At 34.8% G+C, this 22468-nt stretch overlaps 1 protein-coding gene across 3 annotated transcripts in view; it reads right to left on the reverse strand.

The window, feature by feature from the left end:
* Positions 1-22468, reverse strand: part of LOC108606576 (potassium voltage-gated channel protein eag) — a 61808-nt gene that overhangs the window by 30974 nt on the left and 8366 nt on the right. For all 3 annotated transcript variants that reach the window (XM_017996799.1, XM_017996797.1, XM_017996798.1), the window contains one exon: positions 11908-12342. In XM_017996799.1, the coding sequence (XP_017852288.1) occupies positions 11908-11986 (79 nt within the window). In that variant the 5' untranslated portion in view covers positions 11987-12342. The remainder of the gene's footprint in view (positions 1-11907; positions 12343-22468) is intronic.

The following is a 22468-nucleotide window of genomic DNA, read 5'->3' on the forward strand; positions in this document are numbered from 1 at the left end:
TAGAAGTATAAAATTGATTATATTGGATGCCTAGGCTACTAAACAAATTGTATTTGCTGCTTTTGTATTTTTAAAATTCTAATAAATGTTCAAAGTAAATTATAAAAATTTTTTGATAATCAAATAAAATTTCTATATTAAAAATAAAAGTAATTGAGAGCGCTTAATATACTAAACATTTTATTTGATAGTCAAAAAATTTCTATATTTAATTTATTTATATTTATAGTCGATTATTGTATAAATAATTATTAAGTATTAGTAATAATAAATAAAATTTCTATATTAAACAAATAAAAGAAACTGAGAGCGCTTAATATACTAGAAATTTTATTTGATGTTCAAATTTGTATATATCTAATTTATAGTTTATATATATAAAAAAATACTTAATAATTATTTATTCATTATTCTATATGTTGCAAGCTTAAAATATTTAAGCTAAAATATTTGGCAATAAAAAATGTGAAATAATTTAAGACTTTCAACTTTTTGTCTAACAATTTTTAGTTTCTTTTTTGCTTTTCTTTATAAGCATGCATCTAACTTATTTTTGTCGACTCAACACTGTTATATATATAGTATATGAATGCACATTGCTGATATGAGAGCCACACATGGAGAGTCTCCAGTTGAAAGGGTTAAAGGTAAGCGGCAACATCCACAATGACAACTCCTTGGGGCATGCTTCAAATGAATTGCAACCGCACAACTCGTGTTTCAAAATCCCAAATACTCAAGCCCCAGCCCCAGCCCCCAGCCCCCAGCCCAACTCGCACTACGTTTAGCTGTAGAACGAACTTCACATTTCTTTTAGCAGTTGCTGTTGCTTTTCTTCGCTTACAGCTGCCACCAACTTTTTTTTTGCTGTAGCTTTGTCGCGTAATGGCATTTATAATACACATATACACACCTGTGTGTGTGTGTGTGTGTGGCTGGTACTTGGCTTTGTTATTAAATTTGCATAATTAAGTGCGAGCTGTGACGCATAGCGTCGAGCTGAGTGCGCCGAGCGCCTTTTCATAATTAGAATTTTGACACAATTCGGCGAAAACTGTAGAAAGTTTTGTTAGATGAATTAAAGCAGCTGAGCCGCCCCAAAAAAAGGGGTGGGGGCGGATGTTGTGGCAGCAATTTCTGTTGCATATTTTATGGCCATAAACAAATAAAAGGCAAAAGCAAGCAAAGCAAAAATAAAATCAAATATGTATGTGCATGAAATTTTAAAGTCAAGCTGAGTTATAAATAAATTCACACACACACACACACACACACACACACGGAAAATGTACAAAAATATTTGCTGGCATTTATTTTAATTTAAAGCCACGCCCACTCATCAACGAGACAAAAACTAGTCAAAGATTTGCTGTTGCGACTTGAATTATTGTAATACGCGGCGTATGTGTAATGCAGAGCGAAGCAAGCGGCGCCATTGGTTTTCATGCTTGGCAAAGCTTTTGGCTGGATGGCGCATTAAAGTTTTCAGCTTCAACTAGCGCCACAGCATAAAATGTGTGTGTCTATGTGTCTGTGTGTGTGTGTGTGTGGTGGCCCGCAAAAAATAATGTATATATAGAGCTGATTGCGTAAACTTTGTGCTTGCCACCAACAAAAAAAAGCAAAAGCGTAACCAAACTCCAAGCAGCAAACCAAAAAATAAAACCAGCTAAAATTGTAATACTTATTTCAGCTGCAAGTGTATGTGTATGTGTGTGTCTGTGTGTGTGCTTTGCATTTTTTTTTTTATTTGCGCGCGCGTTGCGTGCACTGAACGCTGCTTTAAGCCCTCTGCAATGTTTTTAACCAAATTAGGCAGCACTTACACGCATGCTCTGTTTATATGTATGTGTGTGTGTGTTGGTGTTGGTGTTGGTGTGTGTGTCTCGCATTTAGTTTGCTTTTAAGGCCAACCAAACGCGCTGGCACGCGATTCACATTTCACATTGGTCACGAAGGTGCCACCAACCGACCGCCCACAGCCCCTCATGAAAAAAAGTGCGAAAAGTATACGCGACTGAATCAGCGTGCTGACCCACCCCCCCACTCCCCTCCCTAAGCAGCAAGCTCATGTGACAAACAGTTAGAGCCATAAATATGCGTACCAACTGCATTTGAGTGCAAGCGAAACGCAGCAGACTTTTAATTATATAGTTAACGCATATCAATGCAGTTAACTTGTTTGTTAGCATTACTCAGCAATTAATTATTTATAAAAAAAAATAAACATAGCAAGCACTTTTGAACTCAATACAGGCAAATTGCTAACGTTACTTTACAAAAATATATTTTTAATTTAACATTATAATTACATATAAATTTACATTAAATTATGACCTACTACTATTTGAAATTGCCCAAAATTTAGGAAATTGCAGTTTTATTTTAAATTTAACTAAACAAAAACACAATAAAGCTTCAATAAGTTAATAGGTTTATTTTCATTTAATCTAATATTATTTGTTATTACAAAATAAACTTTAATTCATAAAAAGTTAAACTGCTTCAAATGTTTAGTTGCAATAATCAATAAATAAACTAACAATCTATAGCAAAGATTGTAAGTCTGTTTTAAATATTTATAAGCATTATTTTATACGAATGTGTCTCAAGCGACGCTCAAATAATTTCGTATTATAAGCGTAGCTAATTAACAATGCCTAGCAATCAATAAATTATATAGCAGCTATGAATTAACGCATAAGAAAATGCCAACTTATATTTTAGTAGCTCCTTAAGCTATTAACTAAATTTATTGCTAAGCCCCAAGCCAAACAAATTCATATAAATTACACACAGAAATTTAAATAGCTGCAGGCAAAAGAAATCAAAGAAAACTAAAATTAAGCAACGAACGAAATGAAATCATACAAAAGCAACAAAAGTTTATGCGTCTAAAATTATAAGAAAAGGCTGCATATTGAACTTGGATTTGTTTACTGTATATATAAAAATTCTATAATGCACGCACTTGTCAGTCAGATCGCCTAGACATTGGCCTTAGCCTTAGCCCACGGCTGGCCTGGCCTGGCCCTTGGCGTTGGCGCCTCATTATAAGTCGCTGGTTGCACTTACGCATGACAAGCGTGTTTTATGGCCAGCTGTTCTAGCTGTGCGCTCCAGCATAGGCAAATAATATGCACACACACACACCCACCCACCCCCCAGCACAGCCCGCTTTGGGCTGGGCTGGCAAGCAAAACAAAAGCGGCAGCAACAACTTAATCCAATTTGATTGGCCCGGCAGGTGCATGCACGAGCTGTTAATGTTTGATGAGTCGACCGACTAACCGACCGCCCGCCCGCCCGTCTGCTCTGCTGCTGCGCTGCTCTTAAATGGCCTTTTATTTAATGCTAAGTGTCGTTTGAACTGTCACCCACCACCCACCACCCCCCACAGCGCTTTGGCTGTCTAATTTAAGTCGAGCTCGCCGAGCTTGTCAATAATGCGAATGATATTTATGCATATGATTGACACGCCCCCTGCTCCATGCACTTACGCAAGTTGCTTAACGTTAGAGGCGTGTGCCACGCCCACATTACAATGCCAAAGGTCAGGCAGCAAAAATATTTAGCAAGAAATCTTGATTGTGTTTTGTTATGACGAACGGTCGGTCCTAAAAGGTTGCGACTACTACTGCGGGCTGGCTGGCTGGCTGGCAGTTTGGCTCACATGGCGTATGATTTATGGCAACAACAATGCGCCAAGGGCAGTAAACAGCTCATTAGAGAGCCCAAAACGGCTCCTACGGGTTAGCCTGGCCTTTATTATAGCCGCTGCTGCTGTCGCTGCTGCGCTGCTGCGCTGCTTTGACCTTCTCGCCAGTCAGCAAGCTACAAATTTTTTTTTCCTTTTCATTGCTGGCGAGAGCGAGAGAGCGCGCATTTCCGGGCAAAAAAACAACAAAACGGGTCAAAGACGCAACAACGTCAAAAAGTTAAGTGTCACAAAAGCAAAGCAAAGCAAACGCAAAGGTTACAAGCAGCAACAACAACAGCTACACCAACAATTACACCAACAACACCAACGTTGTAGAAAAAAAAATCAATAAACCGTAATGGCACAACTTGAAGGCAGCAGCGGCAACGGCTATGGCTATGGCCCCGGCCTCGTATAGTCAACGTTAATTTACACGGCGAGAGCGCAAATACAACAGCAGCAACAACAAAAGCAAGCAAAAGTAAAATCAATAACTCGCTGGCTAAAGGCAGTCAAGGGTTTACACTTGCTCCCATGTGTGTGTGTGTGTCTGTGTGTGTGTCTGTGTGTGTGTTTGCCTCAGTGTGTTGGGTCAGTGGGTCGTTGTTGTTGTTGTTGTTGTTGCCGTATCGTAATTGCAATTGTTAACTGCCGTTGCGTTTCATTTGTCCCTTTTGAGCTCGCATTGTGTTGCATGCAACATGGAGCAACATGCACCGCAGCACGCCGCCGCTGGCGCTTGTTGCACATACGGCTGCCTGCTGATTGTTTGATTGCTTGACCGTCGCCAATCGACACACACACACACACACACACACACACATCGACACACACGAAACGAAGCAACGAAAATGAAATGCAATTAAATTGCTGTAACTAACAATAAAAAGCATGGCACCGGTCGCTACTTTTTGTGTGTTGCATGTGGCATGGTCAGTAGTAGTAGCAGTAAGTACATAAAGTGTATAAAAATAAATGCAATCTCATTGTTTATACATATAGAGTCAAATAAATAAGCTTAAGTTTATATTAAAAGCAACAAATCCTTTACGTATTTATAGATTTAAGTTCGTTTTACATTTCTTGATTTAAATTGGTATTTATTTAATTTTTTTTAATTTGTCAAGCCATATTCTAAATTAATTTAATTTTAGCAAAACTTTAGAAGCACATGTTAAAATAAATATTAGCAATTGCCAAATTTATTATTTACATTTTAATTATATTATGCGAAAAATCAAATGCATTTATTAATAAAATAAATTTCTTTAATATGTTGAGTTCTAAGACAATAAGCATTCTAAATTTATTTATATTATTTTTTTACATTATGTCATTTATTTATTTTGTCTGCAAAGCTTTATAAAAAATGAATGCAACATTTATAAAATGCAATTTATTTTAATTATATATGTAAGCAATCATTAAATTTGCTGTTTATATTTCATTTATATTATGCATAAATAAAATAAAATTATTATTTTCCGCTAATGCATTTAAAAATGTATTTTAAATATTAACAAACTTGCTAGTGCATAATATTTATTTATTTTTATTCAAATCTATTTTTAATATTGAAACTTGCGCATTTTTAATAAGTACTGTCATTTCGAATTATTTATAATTATGCCAATGCATTTATATTGTAATTTATTTATTTGCTTTCAATTTCTGCTTCAAAATTGCTAAGCTCATCATAGATTTGCCCTAGTTATTAAATATTAAACGCATACATTTTAATTAGAATTTTGCAACACGAAAATTAAAATGTTTGTTTGTTTGTGCGTGTGCATACTCTTGTTGAGTACTGTGACCACAGCTAAGAGAGAGTTGCTGACCGCCGAACAGCAAATATGGCTAAGGATAATTTTGTGGTTAGCTGACCACATGGCGTATACATAATCAATGTTGACAAACAAATAAACTAAGCACCCACGGAACAGCATCAACAAATATTTTAGCAGCAAATTTAAAAAGCAAACAAAGCGAGAGAGAGCGAGGGAGGTAGCTCGGCGCACAAAATAAATATTGAAGCAACACAATCACAAAAAATATTTAAAGTATTGCAAAATTTATATAAATCCAACAGAAAATGTGCTGTACATAAATAAAACTTCAAAGCGCGCTTACATGACTGCTGGGCTCTTATTTGTTGAATGCTTTGCATACACTTTGAAATTTGTGTATAGAAAGTGAAAAGGGATATACCAAAGTTGTGCCAACTGTATGTAACAGGCAGAAGAATGACACTGAGTGCCCTATAAAGTGCGCAGCAAGAGAAACTGAGTCATTTAGACTGTATGAGCGACAAGATCTTGAAGACTGTAAGAGTAAAGTTGCGCCAACTGTAGGGCACAGGAAGAAGAAGCACCCTAGATGCACTATAAAGTGAGCAGCAAGAGAAAATAAGTCATTTAGACTGTATGAGCGACAAGATCTTGAAGACTGTAAGAGTAAAGTTGCGCCAACTGTAGGGCACAGGAGGAAGAAGCACACTAGTGCGCAATTAAGTGCGCCGCAAGAGAAACTGAGTCATTTAGACTATATGAGCGGCAAGATCTTGAAGACTGTAAGAGTAAAGTTGCGCCAACTGTAAGGCACAGGAAGAAGAAGCACACTAGATGCACTATAAAGTGCGCAGCAAGAGAAACTGAGTCATTTAGACTGTATGAGCGACAAGATCTTGAAGACTGTAAGAGTAAAGTTGCGCCAACTGTTGGGCACAGGAAGAAGAAGCACCCTAGATGCACTATAAAGTGAGCAGCAAGAGAAAATAAGTCATTTAGACTGTATGAGTGGCAAGATCTTGAAGACTGTAAGAGTAAAGTTGCGCCAACTGTAGGGCACAGGAAGAAGAAGCACACTAGATGCACTATAAAGTGCGCAGCAAGAGAAACTGAGTCATTTAGACTGTATGAGCGGCAAGATCTTGAGATCTTGAGATCTTAAGCGGCAAGAGCTTCTATAAAAGCAGCAGCTGAACTGTATTTTGAAAGCTTAAACTCCCATCCACTTTAAAAAAAAAAAAAAACAACAATTTTTAATAAGTTGTTCAAACCGATAATTAACTTGAACTTTAACTTTTGTAATTAATTAATTTAGCATGTACACGAGTGCAGCAGCTAAGCATTTATGCTGATGCTGCTTTACCGTTAATTGGCGCTGGCGGGTCAACTGTTAGGTTAAAGTGTATTAAAAAGTTGTGCTTGTTGTTGTTTTGCGCTCTGAACCGCGTGACTTGCTGTCTGCTGACAAAGAAGATCAAACAACAGGCGACCCGACCCGCCTGCTCGTGGCAAGATAAACGTGCGAGGTGCACCGCAAAAAGGCGACAACAAACATTTGCTTAGAGCCAAAACAAAAATGTTTGGCCCAGCACAAAACGTAACCGTTTAAGCATTTGTCAGTGTGTGTGTGTGTGTCAGCAGATAAACCGCTGACAAAAATGCTTTGGGGTTAGCTTAGCTTTTGGGGCACAAATGTGTGTGTGTGTGTGTGTGTGGTAGCAATTTCAAAATTTAATGAGTTTGCTGCTAACAAACAAACTTGCAAGCTCGCATATACGCATACGTATGCATGTGTGTGTGTGTGTGTGTGTGTAAGCTTGTAATTGGCTACAAATCGAAATCACAGTTTAGCAATTAATAAAACATGCAACGCCGCAAGCTTTTGTATCTTGCACTTGATACTATTTAAAAGTTAGAGCGCCAATAAAGTTGGGCACAGACGACAGCAGCAGACGCTATACAAAATTACACATAGCTGCAGCTTAAACAAGAGACTCGGTGTATAATTAGTCTAAGCATTTTTAATATATTTAGAGCTTATTAACTTATTTTGTAGCTTACTGAGGTTTTATGTTTTCTGCTAGAAAATAACTTAATAAGTCGATTTATAAATTTTTAAAAAACGTAGCTAATTATTAAAATATAATAAAACATTTTTGGCTTTTACAAATTAAAGTTTTGCTTAATAAGCGAAGTGTTGAGTAACGTGTTGTTGACCCAACTTGAAAATATCGCAAGATCAAATGAAAGTTTTTGAACAATAGATCAGCTTAACGTTTATTTTTTGACTCAAGTAACTTTCAAACTCAATACTTACGCCTACATTTCATTTGTATTTAAAACAAACTTTTTTAAAACGAAGAATTGATTTATACTTAAGAGTCTCAAGCGCACTTAAAACACACTATAAAGTCCAAACGGGGCTAATAAGTGTATTCAGCTTGGGAAAAATCCATAGCCCATAGGAATGTAAACAAATTTCGTAGAATGTGACGTAAGCAATTTATAACGAAAACAACGTCAAGCAGTTAATCTTTGGCAGCAAAAATTTGTTAACGTAGCCACGAAATGGAGGCAAACAAGAGTGAGAGTGAGAGCGAGAGCGAGAGCGAGAGCGAATGGCTGGCTGCCCATTTGTGATTGAAAAAGCGTTGAGTTTTGTTGTGGCAAACAGGACGTATGCGTAATATAGTGTAGTGTGCTGCCTCTGCACTGTACAAAGTAAAATTTCAACATGCGATTACGGATATGCAAATGTATTTTTGGGCAAGCGACAAAGGCAAAAGCAGCAGCAAGTAAACTTGAATTGAATTACTTAAAGAGGCAGCGGCACATTGTGGCAATGGGTGGGGTGGGGTGGGGTGGGGTTTGCTGCTAAACAGCAGGAAGCAATCGGATTGTTTTGGCTGGTGAGTTATGTGCCGGAACGTTGGCTTCGAGGTTAGCCTAAACAAGCGAATATATAATGTATGTATATATGTATATATATGTTGAGGTTATGTAAACCAAACGCGACTATTCGTCTAGCATGCCTTTGCCTTTGCCTTTGCTTTTGTTTGTTGTTTTTGTTGTTGCCTTTTTTGCACATTTATTTGCAAAACTTTTTATTTGTCTTTGGCATGAAAATCACATTAGAATCTATGGCACTTTGGCTACAGTTTCCGGCTCTACGGCAAACGCAATTTTCTCGCCCTAGACTGCGTCTTGTCATTCGCTTTCAATTTGCCACTCTCGCTCTCTCGCTCACTCACTCTGTGTGTGTGTGTGTGCATTTCGTTTATGGCATTTACACTCTTAGGCGCTCTTAGGAAAATGGAAAATAGCTTGCGCCATCATCAGTCCGCTTTTCACATATTTTTTTATTCCCTGGTCCTTTTTGCATTTAGTCAGGCAGCACTCAGCACAGCTACAAAATCCTTTGGCAAAGGGCTTAATGTCTGATTTGGCTGCTGGGTAATCCGCTTTAGGCAGCGCCAGAGCTGATTGACTCACGTTAGAGTCACTCGCATATGAAATCTATCCCAACATCGACTTCCTTCCATTGAAAACACACAGACACAGGTCCACATTCTGTGGGGCTAACAAGCTCCACTTTTGTTTTAAATTCACTCTAATTGGGATTGGCTTTCGGCTTGAAGCAAGCCGCAACTACAAAACAAGCTGCAGTTGCTTGGATTTACTCTCCTAATGATTTGACAGCCAACGAACAGCAACTGTTACAGTTACATCAACAACATCGACAACAACAACAACAAGCACATTAGACGAGCTTACAAGCTCGTTAGCTTCATGTGCGTTTGAGGGCAAATGTGAGTCTCAGTTTCGCTCTCTCTGTCGATTCAGCTGCTGGATAATTACGCATTGCAATTAACATGCCATGTTAACATTAGATCTTTAATGAGACAGAGAGTGAGAGAGAGAGAGCGAGAGAGAGCGAGAGAGAGAGGAGAGAGCAATGAGCAGTCAATTCAAAAATTAAAGCCAACAAGCTGATCGCAGCAGAAAATAGAAAAAGCTGCAATAATGTAATAATAATACTAAATAAATAATAATAATAGTAACACTAAGCACTAGCAACATTAATTGCTATAGCAACAATTTTTTTTTGGAAGTGCATTTTTCAATAGCTGCTATTTTTGTTTAGTTATAGATTTTATGTGCAATTAAATAGTACAATAAAAATATAATTTATTAACTTTATTTTGCTATGAAAATAACGTATACGTTTCATATAAAAATAACTGTTAGAATTGTTGTTGAATTTTGATTGTTTTCTCTTTGATTTTGATAAATCAACATTTGCAAATAGCAAAAATAATCATAATAATAATAATTTTAGTGCAGTAATCAAATCAGCAATAATAATAATAATAGCAATCAAAGCAATAATAATAGCAATAAAAGAAAGCTTTGAAATTAACGCATCTTAGGCTAGCGACTGGTACAAAATAAATAAAAGCTGCTATTTAACATTTAAAAATAATGCTATTTGGTAAATAATCGTACAAATTTATTGGCAACATTTATGAAAGAATTTTTGTTAGAAGCCATTAAATTTATGCTAAAACCATAGAGAAAACTGTGATTTATTTTGAATTCAAAACAGTTTAAAGTGTTGAGCAACATAAAAAATATATATAGAGAGTTGATATATAAAAAAAATGAATATATTAATAATACAAAGTACTAGTCAAAGCTAAATGCAGACGCTAATCTAAAATTGAAAATTATATAAAGCACAAGAATAAGTCAAAACATGTGAATCTTATGCACAGTCGAGACTCCAAAAATAAAAATGTGTAACCCCGAACGCAATGTTATGTCAACTAATTGGGGACTAACATTTTGCTGCAGCTAATTTATGCATGGGCAGCAACACTCAAGTGCTGCTGGTAGCGTTGGCCAACAGGTTGCCAGACCCGGACGCTTTAATTGGCACACAAAGCATCCCAATGAACCAAATGCTCGGCAGCAATTGCAGCTGACAAAGCGCATTATAGCGACCTGGCCTGGCCTGGCGACCACAACCAGCTATAAATAGCGCCAATTGTGTGTAACACCCCCCATCACACCCTTTTGCTTGGCCTTAACCTTTGATGGACCGTTCGCGTTGACAGCCTAGCCGGAAAATCATTTCACATGCTGTTTGGCATCAGGCATTTCGACATTTGGCCATTCACAGTGGCAACCACAGAAGTTTCAAGCCCAACCACCCACCCACCCAGCCACCCACTCTACGTGCCCAGCTGACCACAAATCTGTTTGGCACGGCATGAATCAAGCGCCAGCTGTTGCAGTTACAGTTCTGTTTAGAAGTGTTGCTAGCTTCAAGTTCTTTGTTTCTGCTTTCCCGTCAAAACGCAGGTGAATTGCACTTGACGTGTCTGCTGCACTCAAAGTAAATAAATAACAATACTTTAATTATAGTTTTCAAATGTGGCTTACAATAAATTGCAGCAAGCTATAGCATTATATAAGTTTAGTTTAGTTCAAACTTTCTGCGCTCAAATAAACCCGCTTAGCGGGAATTCTTGCGCGCAGCAAAATATAAAAAGGCTCGTTTTATAGCTTAAACATTGTTATTTATAAAATAACATTACAATTAAAATGAGCTGCCAAATTTTCTGTCAAATCTTTGTTCATTTACTCCCGCTTAGCGGGAATTCTAGCTTTAAGTTTTGGCGTATTTGCTTTTAAAATTTGCTAAGCGTCTTTAACATTATTTTAGCTTTTTTCACTACTTATTTATTTAAGCTGTGCCATTGTTTCTTTCAAATTGTTGTTAACTTTGCGCTTAGCGGGAATTCTGCCTTCGAATATAAAAAAAAGTGTCCAAAAAAAAAAAAACAAGCTAGTTCTAGCTTAAGCGTAAATTTAGCTTTTGCTCACTTCTAATAGGTTTAAGCAATAAAATGTTTAGCAATAAATATGAAGCTGAGTTTTTCCCGCCATAAGCTTGCAGCTGGCGGGAATTCGGTTGCTTAAGTCATTAGCTTATATATATTGTTAGTATATAATGTCAAACTATTTCTCTTTATTAAATCAGCTTTAAATTTTGTTAATAAGTTACAATTAAAATTTTGAATTTATATTTAATTGCTGGCTAGCTAAAGTGCTGGCAGTTAATAAAAAGTTTGCTTGGCACGCTAACTCTCTTTCGCTATATCTTGCATTATCTTTTGCCTTGCTGGGCGCGCAATTAAACTTAAAGCTGTTGCAAAGTCGAAGCCACTTCAAAGCTATTGTGCAATAGATTAGCTGACATAATCAGTCTCGGCTTAAATGCTTATCATTCAACTAGCTAGCTGCCCCCCCTCCCCAAGCCAGCCCAAGATAAAGTTAAGAAACTTTGGGCTGACTAATTTCATTTTGCATGCTATGTTTTTTTTTTTTTTTTGATAGAATTTATGTTGTACTTACGCTGGGAATTGGAACGCCGTATGATGTTCTCGAGAAATGTATTCTGGGGCGCAACCAGTCCACGTCGTCCGCCCGGCATTTTGCTGCTGCTGCTCTGCTGCTGCGCTGCTTACGCCAAAGTGTGTGTGAGTTTCAGCGTTGCGCTCGCTCCTTACTGAGTGTGCTGAGCGTGTTGTGTGTGTGGAGCTGGCGCTGGGAGCTGAATGACTTGCTAGATCCGTTGGCTGTTGTTGGCTTGTGCTAAACGCGTATTGAATGTTGGGCTTGGGCTGGGCTGGTCATTTAGACATGAACATGCGTGTTCAACGCGTGAAGTTTGCTGAGCAGCAGCAGCGCGGCTTGGCACTCGTCAAACGCCATTTTAACCAGCACACACACACACACACACGCTTAAGTTGTGCTGCTGCCTTGCAGTCTTATCGGTTGCATATGGCACTGCAAAGAAGAAGAAGAATTTATTAATTTATATGGCGCACATTAATTAGCATTGAGATTCGATTTGCTGCATGACACGGCCTCGCCCTTTATTGATTTGATTGCATTTCATGCTTCAGCTGCTGCACACACACAAATTGTATGTGTCATTAATTATGTAATCAGGCAAACAGTTCGTATACGCAATTTGCACCCACACACACAAGCAAACAATTGACGTAGGCCCAACAGTGCGTGTTCAACTTGTTAACCATATGCAAAGTGTCAGTTAATAGCAAAATATATTTCATAGAAAATGTCATTAATTTTACTTTTCATTGTCAATGTCATTTCCAATGCATTTTAATGAGATTACATTTCGTACAAATTTCACGGCCATTGTCAATTATAATTTCAGCTGAAAAGTGCGCTGCAGAAAATTTCAACGAAATTTAACGCTGCTCAGCTTCGCTTATAATTTGCCATTTTTGCCACAATAGACTAAAGCCCATTTCAATGCAGTCAGTAACTCAATAGCCAAGCTCATTATTTAAATAACAGCTTAATAATATAGAAAAGGATTATTTTAGCTTTTTGTGCTGTCGCTCAATTTAGACGCACAATACAAATTCAATAGCGTCTAGTAATAGTTGAGTGAAAGTAAATTCTTGCACGCTCGTTAAGTCGCTCAGCTGACAAGCGACTGCGCTAGTAGTGAAGAAATAAATAAAACTTATCAACAAATTTAAAGCTTAACACAATTTTAGAGCGCATAAAATTGCTTTCAGCGATACATTATAACATTTTGTAGCTCTAAAAATTTGTTATAATAAGAGCTTAAAAACAGAAAGAAGTGAAAGAAAATACACAATCGATTCATATATGAAATTAGAACAAGAATGACTAACGAAGCTGGCTACATTTTTCTTTTAGCGAAGCAAGAAAATTATTTTTGTAAGAAGAACATTTTTTTTTAATCTTTGTAGATTTAGTTTTTAAAAATATTTCTAGTTGAATTAAGCAGTTTTCAAAAAAAAATTATAAAGCGCGTGCTGTAATTTTACTTACAAATAAGCTATATAAAAGATATATTAATTTTAGATTTAAAAGTTTAACTGCAAAAGTATTTTAATTGAATTTTAAAATAAAACGAGCAAAGCAAGTTGCAATTTAATAAATAAAATATTTCATACAATGCATTAGCAGCCCAAAGCATTGTGCATAAGTAACGCATAAATCGTACAAAAAGGTAGTATAGCATACAAGGCGTATGCGTAACTTCAACACGTATACGCCAAGTTAACGCTAGTCAAGCGGCCAAATGAACGCCACTTAAAAATTCTATACAATGCTTAGCGTATAATAATAATTTTTTATTTAATTTTTGGAAAGGCCGCAGCTTAAATTTTTTTATTGCTCTCGCCCACACGCTGATGAAATTTTTTGTTGTTATCAATAAAGAATTTTCAATTTAGAAATTATTTAAAAATTCGTAAATCGTTTGTATGTAATTCTCTATCGTTGCTGCCTTTGGCTTTGGCATTATTCGCAGTTCATTTGTTTGCTACTGCTGCTGCTGCTGGACCGAAGACTAAACCTTTGTTCTGCTTGTTGTTCTTGCTACTTATGCTGATGAGGGCGAGAGCGAGCGAACTTGAGTGGGAGAGCGCTGCTCAGTAATCTTTAATTTCATTAAAATTCAAGCAACACACACACAGCGAGGAACAGACAAGAGGCTACGCTTAATGTTATTGTTGTTAGCTATTGTTGTTGTTGTTGCTTTAGTTAGTGCCTTATTAGTAGAGAGCGCACTTTAGTGAAATGCTCTCAGGCATTCATGAATTTCTGGCTTAGTGCGTTGTGGGCCACAACAAAAGCAAAAGCAAAAGCAAATTGCCTCAAGCTGATAAAGTTGCATGCAACATGACCCAGTTCGTGCAACTTTCACTTCACAGCTACGCGTAGCATACCACATATTATAAACTTAATGAACTACTACTTAACAAAGCAGCGCATATAGTATAAGCTTTAACTTTAAGCAACTGCAACTGCAACTGCCACTGCAGCTTCAACTCTGACGTCATGCGCTGCGGTCAGCGACATTGCAATATGAAGAAAGCAGTTGACGCTGCTCTGGGCCTGCCACCCACTTTTTAATCGAGCAGCTATTATAAGCAACTTGATACCATTTGCATTAAGTGCTTAATCAATTGCTAATTATTATGTTAATAATACTCCAACCCAGCATTTATTATTGCCCCGCAGCTATGTAAAGTATCTCGCTTCATTGTATTTATTTTCATTTTCTTTTGCCGTCGATTGTGCATAGTCAACATTTAATAATTTAATTTAATAGCAAACATTTTTATAGCAACAAAATATATTTAATTAGCTCGCGGTATATTTTAATAATTATTTTATTTTATAATTAGTTTGACTCTCCAGCCAAAATCAAACTCGAATATTTTAACAGTCGAACTCGAACGCGCATATTTTAATAGTCGAACTCAAACTCGAATATTTTAACAGTCGAACTCGAACGCGCATATTTTAACAGTCGAACTCGAATATTTTAATAGCCGAACTCGAGCTCGAATATTTTCCCATTGTAAATTAATTACGGGCCTATAAATCTTGCTTAATGGCTCGATAATAAAAAGTTAAGATAAAATTATTCGCACGTTTATTATTCACTAAAATTTGTATTAAAATTTAAGCTACGATTCGAGTCTTAGCTTAATATTATTAGTGCTAATATTATAAGTTAGCTAACTCTGCTGACTTTTAAAGAATTTAATCAACGCTGTGGATTTCAAGCTCAACGCGCATTTTTGAATAGCAACTGCTCAAATTTTTACAAGTTAGATTAGTTAAAAAAAGCCAATTAACGCTCCATCGCTTGCATTCTCAACTGCCTAACGAGCAATTAAAAAGAGTAAGACAAATAAGCTCATTGAGCGTAGCTGGCCGCGCGTTAGGTTTTGAAAAAAAGAGCGAACCACTTGAGATAATTAAAAATAGAATTTAATTACACAGGTGCTTAAGTCATAATAAGCACAACGCTATGTAATTAACTCATAAGCAATAAGAGTTAATTAAGCTTGCCAATGACTGCGACGCTGCTGCTGCTGCTGCTGTTTGTATTTATTTATTTAATTTGCTTACAGCGCCCTCGAGACAGGACGAAGCTGCAGCTATTAGCAATAACTGTCGATTGAATGTTTATTAATAAATCTGCGTAATTAAGTGTAATTTGCCATATTAAAAGCTAACACATGTTAGCAACATTTATAATTGGCTTAAATATTTTAATCCGTTTGATGACAAGCGACATTTTATTCATTTAACAAAAGCATTTCATTGCTTGCTCTGTGCTTCGTGTGAACTAACAATTAAATATTGCTTTTGTTTATATTATAGCATAAGCAACAAAGTAGTTAATGTTGCTGTCTTGCTTTGTTTTAACTAATAACTTTAAATTGTTGTCGCTGCTGCGTAGCATAAATAAAAACATAGTTTGAATATTTTTTCGAAGCTTGTTTTTGTAACTAATACAATAAAATTTAAAAAAAAATGAATGACATGTAAGCAAATAAATCTTAAAATTTTTTTGTTTATTAACCTATACAAACAACAATTTTTAAAGATTTTTTTCTTATTTGTAATTTATCCAAAAGACATTTTTGCTATTGAACTTGAAATCTATATTAAAAAATCTTTTTATATCTTTGCTATAATTAAAAAATATTTAAAATATTTTCCTATAACACATTTTTTTCAGCTCTAAAAACTTTTAAAATTAGTTGCCTGTTTTTTATTTCTTGAAATTTATTTTGCATATTTAGCTTTAAAATTAAAGTGCCAAGTTGCTGCTCCAAGCTAAATTTGCTATTTATTTATTAGTTATTAACTAGTCATTAATGCTTTAATTTGTAGATTGTAAATTTGCGCTAATTCAAAGCTAACAATTGACTATAAGTTAACATGTATAAAATTAAAATTGCATAAGAATTTCAGCTCAAGCAAACTGCATGAATTATTTTTACAAGAGTTTAGTATTCAAGGCAATCTGGTGCTCTCTCTCTCTCTCTCTAGTAGTTGTTGCTAAAAGAAAAACAAGCTTTTGCTTTTAGCGTAAATTAAACAAAAATTAAAAGTGCACAAAATATGTCAAAGCCGAATGCAATCGAGCGAAAACTTTATAAGCGCTTAAGAGTGTTTAAAAATTCAAGACAGAGAGAGGGAGAGAGAAAAAATTGGGAAAAACAAAAATGTTGCATGCACCAGAGATTTTGGGCTGCAAAAAGCTGCTGATACTTAATGCAGGCTAATGCTTGAGCCCGAGGCATAAAAAGTGCCATAGCCATATACAGTGCTTGTCAATATTTTACACACACACAGTGGGAGAGATAAAGAGAGAGAGAGAGTGACAGCTTGGCTTTAAGGCAGGACAGGAAGCTGTGTGTGCAAAACCGCAGCAGCTGCTACTTAACCCACGTTGACGTTGATCCAGACGCTGACGCTGACGTTCGGGCGCTGACGCTGACGCTGACGATATGACCAACCGCAGAGCGTCTGGCGACAGCAGCAGCCAACCACGCGTCAATGCCTGACGCGTTTACCTTGCAACACAAAATGGCAGCAACAACAACAACAGCAACAACAGGACACTTTAATTTGTTACTGCTTGAACCCTTAATATGCCACCTTGTGGCTGCGGCTGCGACTGCCTGTGGCGCCGCCGCTTGCTTTTGTTTGTCTGCAGTTTGCCCCTTTTGCTGTTTTTTTATAGCCGCATTTAAAGTGCGTCATAAAAATTAACAGAAGAGCGGCAAGGCCGAGTGTTTGAATGGACTACAAATTGCGCTGAAGTTGCCGCAGATTTAGTGGCACATACACACACAGACACACACACACACACACACACACACATTTAATTTCCGGTGCGCAGCATTGCGACTTCAAATATTAATAGAGCACTTGCATTATTCATAAGACAGTGTCATCAACTAAATGAAGCAACCAACTGGCAATCCCAATCCCAATCCCAACTGCCAGCTCCTTGCCCATTTCATTTGCTACCTTTGGCTGCTGCTGCTGCTGGGGCAAGCGACTTAAAAATGTATAAGCTGCTGCTTTGCTAGCTGCAAGGCGCACAACTCTTGACTCGACTAGCTTTAACTGCCACGGCGTATACGTGTTAAAGTTACGCATACGCTCAGTAGGCCGATAGTTTCAAATGCAAAATTTAAAAACAGTCAAACAAACTTAGCAGAAACTTAATATAAATACTTTAATTGCTGCAATAGCAATAAATACGTTAGAAATAATAAATATAAAAAAAGAAATAATTTTTAAATATTTAATAAATGCTAAGCATTAAAAAAGCTATAAATAAAAATTATAATAAGACTAAATTTTAAATATTTAATGAATGCAAATAAATAATTAATATTAATCTTTTTTAGCTTTAAATAAATTATAACTAATATATATATAAAGAAATATTTAATAAATGCTAATAAATAAAATTAATATTAGCCTTTTTTTTAGCATTAAAATAGCTAAAAATTAAACTTATAATAAGACATAATTTTTAAAATAAAATGAAATATAAATAAAATTAATATTAGCATAAATAAATCATAGCTAATATATATAAAAATAAATTTTTAATGAATGGAAGTTTTAGTTTTAGTAATAAATAAGTAATGAGAAATAAATTGTAAAATATTGTGATACTATATAAGTTTTATGAGTTTGCTTAAGCATTATTTAAAGCTTAGACGCGCTTAGCCAGCGTTTACTGTAAATGTAGCTAGCTGGAAATTAGATAAAACTGCCAAAGCATTTTACTCTTTGCACTTTTGCTTTGGCACTCAAGGCTTACAGGCTAAAGTCCGACACACACACACACACACACACACATAGCTGCACATAGCCTAGCCTAACTATCGATCTGTATCCTTAGTATAACAATGCTCTATGTAGTTAACAGCTGTAATGCCAAAGCTTTCGTGCAGTTCGCTCTGGGCAGCGTTCAGTTTATTGCCTGGCAGTATTTATCTCTAGCGACGCTCAGGTTGTCGCTCTGTCAATGTTTGTGACATTCAATTAAGTGCGTTGTGTGTGAAATGTGAACAGGAGAGAGAGCAAGGGCGAGGGAGTGGGGGTGGGGGTGAGAGTGGCCAGTTCAGTTCAGATGCGCTGTAGTTGCAATGGGAAAATATAAAAAACCACAACAATCGAGAACAAAAAAGAACACAGCATTGAGCATGCAGCAAAATGTAGCTAAGGGGGGTGGGGTGGGGTGGGGTGTGTTGTGTTGTTGGCTGGCATAGTGTGTCCTGTTTGCAAGTTCGTCCTGCCGCGCGTAATTCGCCTGAACAATCAAAACATTTTTCAGTTCCAACTAAAACTGCATTGTTGTTGTTGTTGCTGCTGCTGCTGCTGCCAGTGGCAATGTAATACACAAATACAAATACAAATACAAATACTAGTGCCGCATAATATGCTTTGCTTATTTGTTTTGGCCATGTCACACACACACACACACATAGCTATATATAGAAACATAAACACAATTGTTGCAACAATTACACAAACAGAGCAACAAAAGCGCCCACAAAGACAATGCCACTCAGCATCGCCTCCACAAAGGGGCAAGCTGCGGGGCCAGCTGCCCCATTTGCCCCATTTGCTTGCCTCGTAGCTGTCGCTCAAACTGGGACGAGCAACTGTCGCCAGCGTTAAGCGAGAAGCTGCGGCGCGACTCAACTAATTGATTGATTGATTGATAAGCAGCAGCCAAAGCAATTTTAAAATTCAGCCCAGCAAGCGTTAAATATTTCAAGCAATTTTGATTACAACAACAAACCGCACACAAAATTTATTTGTATTCAGCGCTTTTAACTTTTCAATTATATGCAGCAGTTGGCAGTTAAAAAAATTAAGCAACGTTTGCTTAATAATTTTTAAGCATTATTATTATTGATTTTCAAATTATTATTGTTACGTTTGTTTAAATAACTAATTATTTAATTATTATTTTTTTTTTATTTTGCTAAAGAAATTGTTTTATATTTGTATTTCATTTGATAAATTAATTTAAAAATTAAAATTAAATTTTAATAATTATTAATAACTATTATTTATAATAATAATAAATAATTAATAAATCTTATTTTTATTTTACTAATGAAATTAAGTTCAATATTATAATTAAACATTTTATTTTATATTTTCAATAAATGAATTAATTATTAATTCATTTAAAATTTAATCCATACGCCTAATTATTTTAATTTTATTAATATCTCTTAATAACTTAATTAATTTTCAAGCATCCACAGACGATTTTTTTTCAGTGCATCTCGCATGCTGATTGCATACATTAAATTATTGTAAATGCATAAATAATTTAATTAAAAATGTGCTGCATAATAAATTAATAAACATACAACTGTGTGACATTAAATAATATTGCAAATTTTTTTGCTCGCACAATTCAAGTTAAAAATTCAGCTTGCGCACACAACCCTGCTGTGGCAACCCTACAATCATTGTTGCCGTTGCTTTTGTTTATTTTTTGTAAATCGAAATCTGTGATTCTTGGCAAAGTGCCTGCTTCAAAGAAAAAAATGCACAAAGAAAATTTAAAATTATTTTGTAGAGAAAAAATCCTTTAAGCGGATTAGTGAAGCCCAAAAATCCAATCAGCTCGTTGGCTGTTAATAGTTATAAACTAAATAGGATAAAATAGATTTTAAAAAGCACAAGGCTGAGCGAGAGAGAGAGAGAGCGCGCACATAAATAAATAAATAGCTAAAATGTATAACTTGATTGCAATTTAATGTAACTTTATATAAAATATTTATCAATTGAATAATTCAATTCGTTTCATCTTCATTTGTCAAGAGCGCACCCTAATAAATTTTATATAAATATAAAATACATGCCAGCTAAATTTTACGAAATTGAATTACAATTTGCAGTTCAAAAGAAAGTTTACTGCCAAACTTGAATATTTAATTTATGCATATGCGTCAAACAGACTGACTGACTAACAAATCGACAACAGCAGCAGCAGCATATAGAATTGACTCTATATATATATATATATGTCACGACATTGCGTTTGGGGACTTTGGTGCCATTGGTACTACCTTTGGGTATTTGATTATTATGTTTTTATGGTTTGAGGTAACGCTGCGTGCATGTTGCCAAAAAAGAAGGAAATAAGAAAACCCCAAGCTGGCCTAAATTTGTTAGCAAAGTGGGTCAAAGTGCCACAAAAAATTAGCATAGCTCGTATTTCAATATATAGAGAAATATCTATATCAGAAATGTATTAGCAAGGGAATAAAGTTAAACAAAAATATCGAAATTCATTTAAAAGCGTTTGAAAGTAAACAAATAATTGTAAGCAATTTTTGTTTGTAATAAAAAAATATAAAATAAAATAAATAAAATATAATAAATATAAAATAAAATTAAATAAATATAAATATAAATATTCAAAATATTGAATTCTTATTATTAATTATGCTTTTGTTTTATTTTATTAAAATACATTTTAGCAGATTTTATGTATAATAATATAAAATAGTAAACATAATACAAAAATATATAGCGAAATATCTATATCAGAAATTTATTAGCAAGGGAATAAAGTTAAACAAAAATATCGAAATTGATTTAAAAGCGTTTGAAAGTAAATAAATATGTTAAGCAAATTGTTAGAAATTTTTAGCAATTCTTTTTTGTAATAAATAAATATGAAATAAAATATAATAAATGTAAAATAAAGTAAATAATATATAAGAATAATATAAAAATAAAAAATATTGAATTCTTATTATTAATTATGAACATTTTCTGTAATATTTGCTTGTTTTATTTTATTAAAATGCATCTTAGCAGATTTTGTGCATAATAAAATAAAATAGAAAACAAATTAATAAAATAAATAAGATTTAAATACTTGACGTATTAAGCAAAGAATTTCTTTTATTTAATTTCAGCATTGGCTGCAATTTTTGCTGAACTGCTGGCTTCAAAGTTTTTTTTCTTTTAAATTCATATAACTATTCAGTTATATATTAGCTAGAGCATATAGTTATACAACATATAAAAATTCATTAAGCAGAGTTTGCAATTGTTCGATATATTGCTCGATTTTCTTTTACTTTGAGCTTCGACTGCAATTTTTGCTCTTTCATTTCATTTAATTCTCATTTTTAATGCAATTCGCATATGTGTTGTGGCTAATGAAGTGCGACAGTTGGTCAAACAACAAATAAACAGCTGGGCTCGTCAATTAATGAGCCACAAGCTCTTTCGCTTGAAATTGCTCAACAAGTGTAAAAACTGCATTCGAGCCATTTACTGTGAATTTTTGCGAACCTTTTACCAATTTGCCATTGTAACAAATTTCCTTGCAGCTGCTGCCTTTGCCTGCATAACTTTTTAGCTGCTTATGTGTGTGTGTGTGTGTGTGTGAGGCTAATTAAAAACTTTTGTAAGCTAATATAATATATAAATGCCATTTTAAGGCGAAAAGTGCTCGAGCAGATCAAAAATTTGCGTAATTACAATTTTGTGGAATTTCACGTTTGACTGAGTGCGAACAATTTTATGCAAATTTTATTATTCGCTTGAAAAAGCGAAACAGCGCATAAGAGTCAGTTAATTAGTTTCACAAAAGGCCCAACTATTATTTGCATATTTTGAATCCTTATTGCATTTTTTTTCCAAATTAGATACAAATTTTGTATTGTATTATTAACAAAGAAAAATATGTTAACTTTTCAGCTGAATAAACAACTATTCTTACCAAATTAAAATTCAATAAAATGCATATAAACGAAAGTTAATAAATAAATTAATTTGTAAGCAATTTTTATTTATAATAAATAATATATTAAATATTGTATGCTAATTATAATAGCTGTGAACTTTTTTTTAATATTTAATTTGTGAAAATAATTGAAAATAAATAGACAAATGTTTGTTATAATAAAAAAATACTTTTTAAAGTTAATAGCACAATAAAATAAATAATCAAATAAAATAAGCAATTTCATATTAAAATATAATTGAATAGTAAATAAATAAGAATTCAACTTTCATTTACTTTCTCTCGCAA

The sequence above is a fragment of the Drosophila busckii genome, chromosome X (genome assembly GCF_011750605.1).
Source record: "Drosophila busckii strain San Diego stock center, stock number 13000-0081.31 chromosome X, ASM1175060v1, whole genome shotgun sequence".
Classification (NCBI taxonomy): Eukaryota; Metazoa; Arthropoda; class Insecta; order Diptera; family Drosophilidae; genus Drosophila; species Drosophila busckii.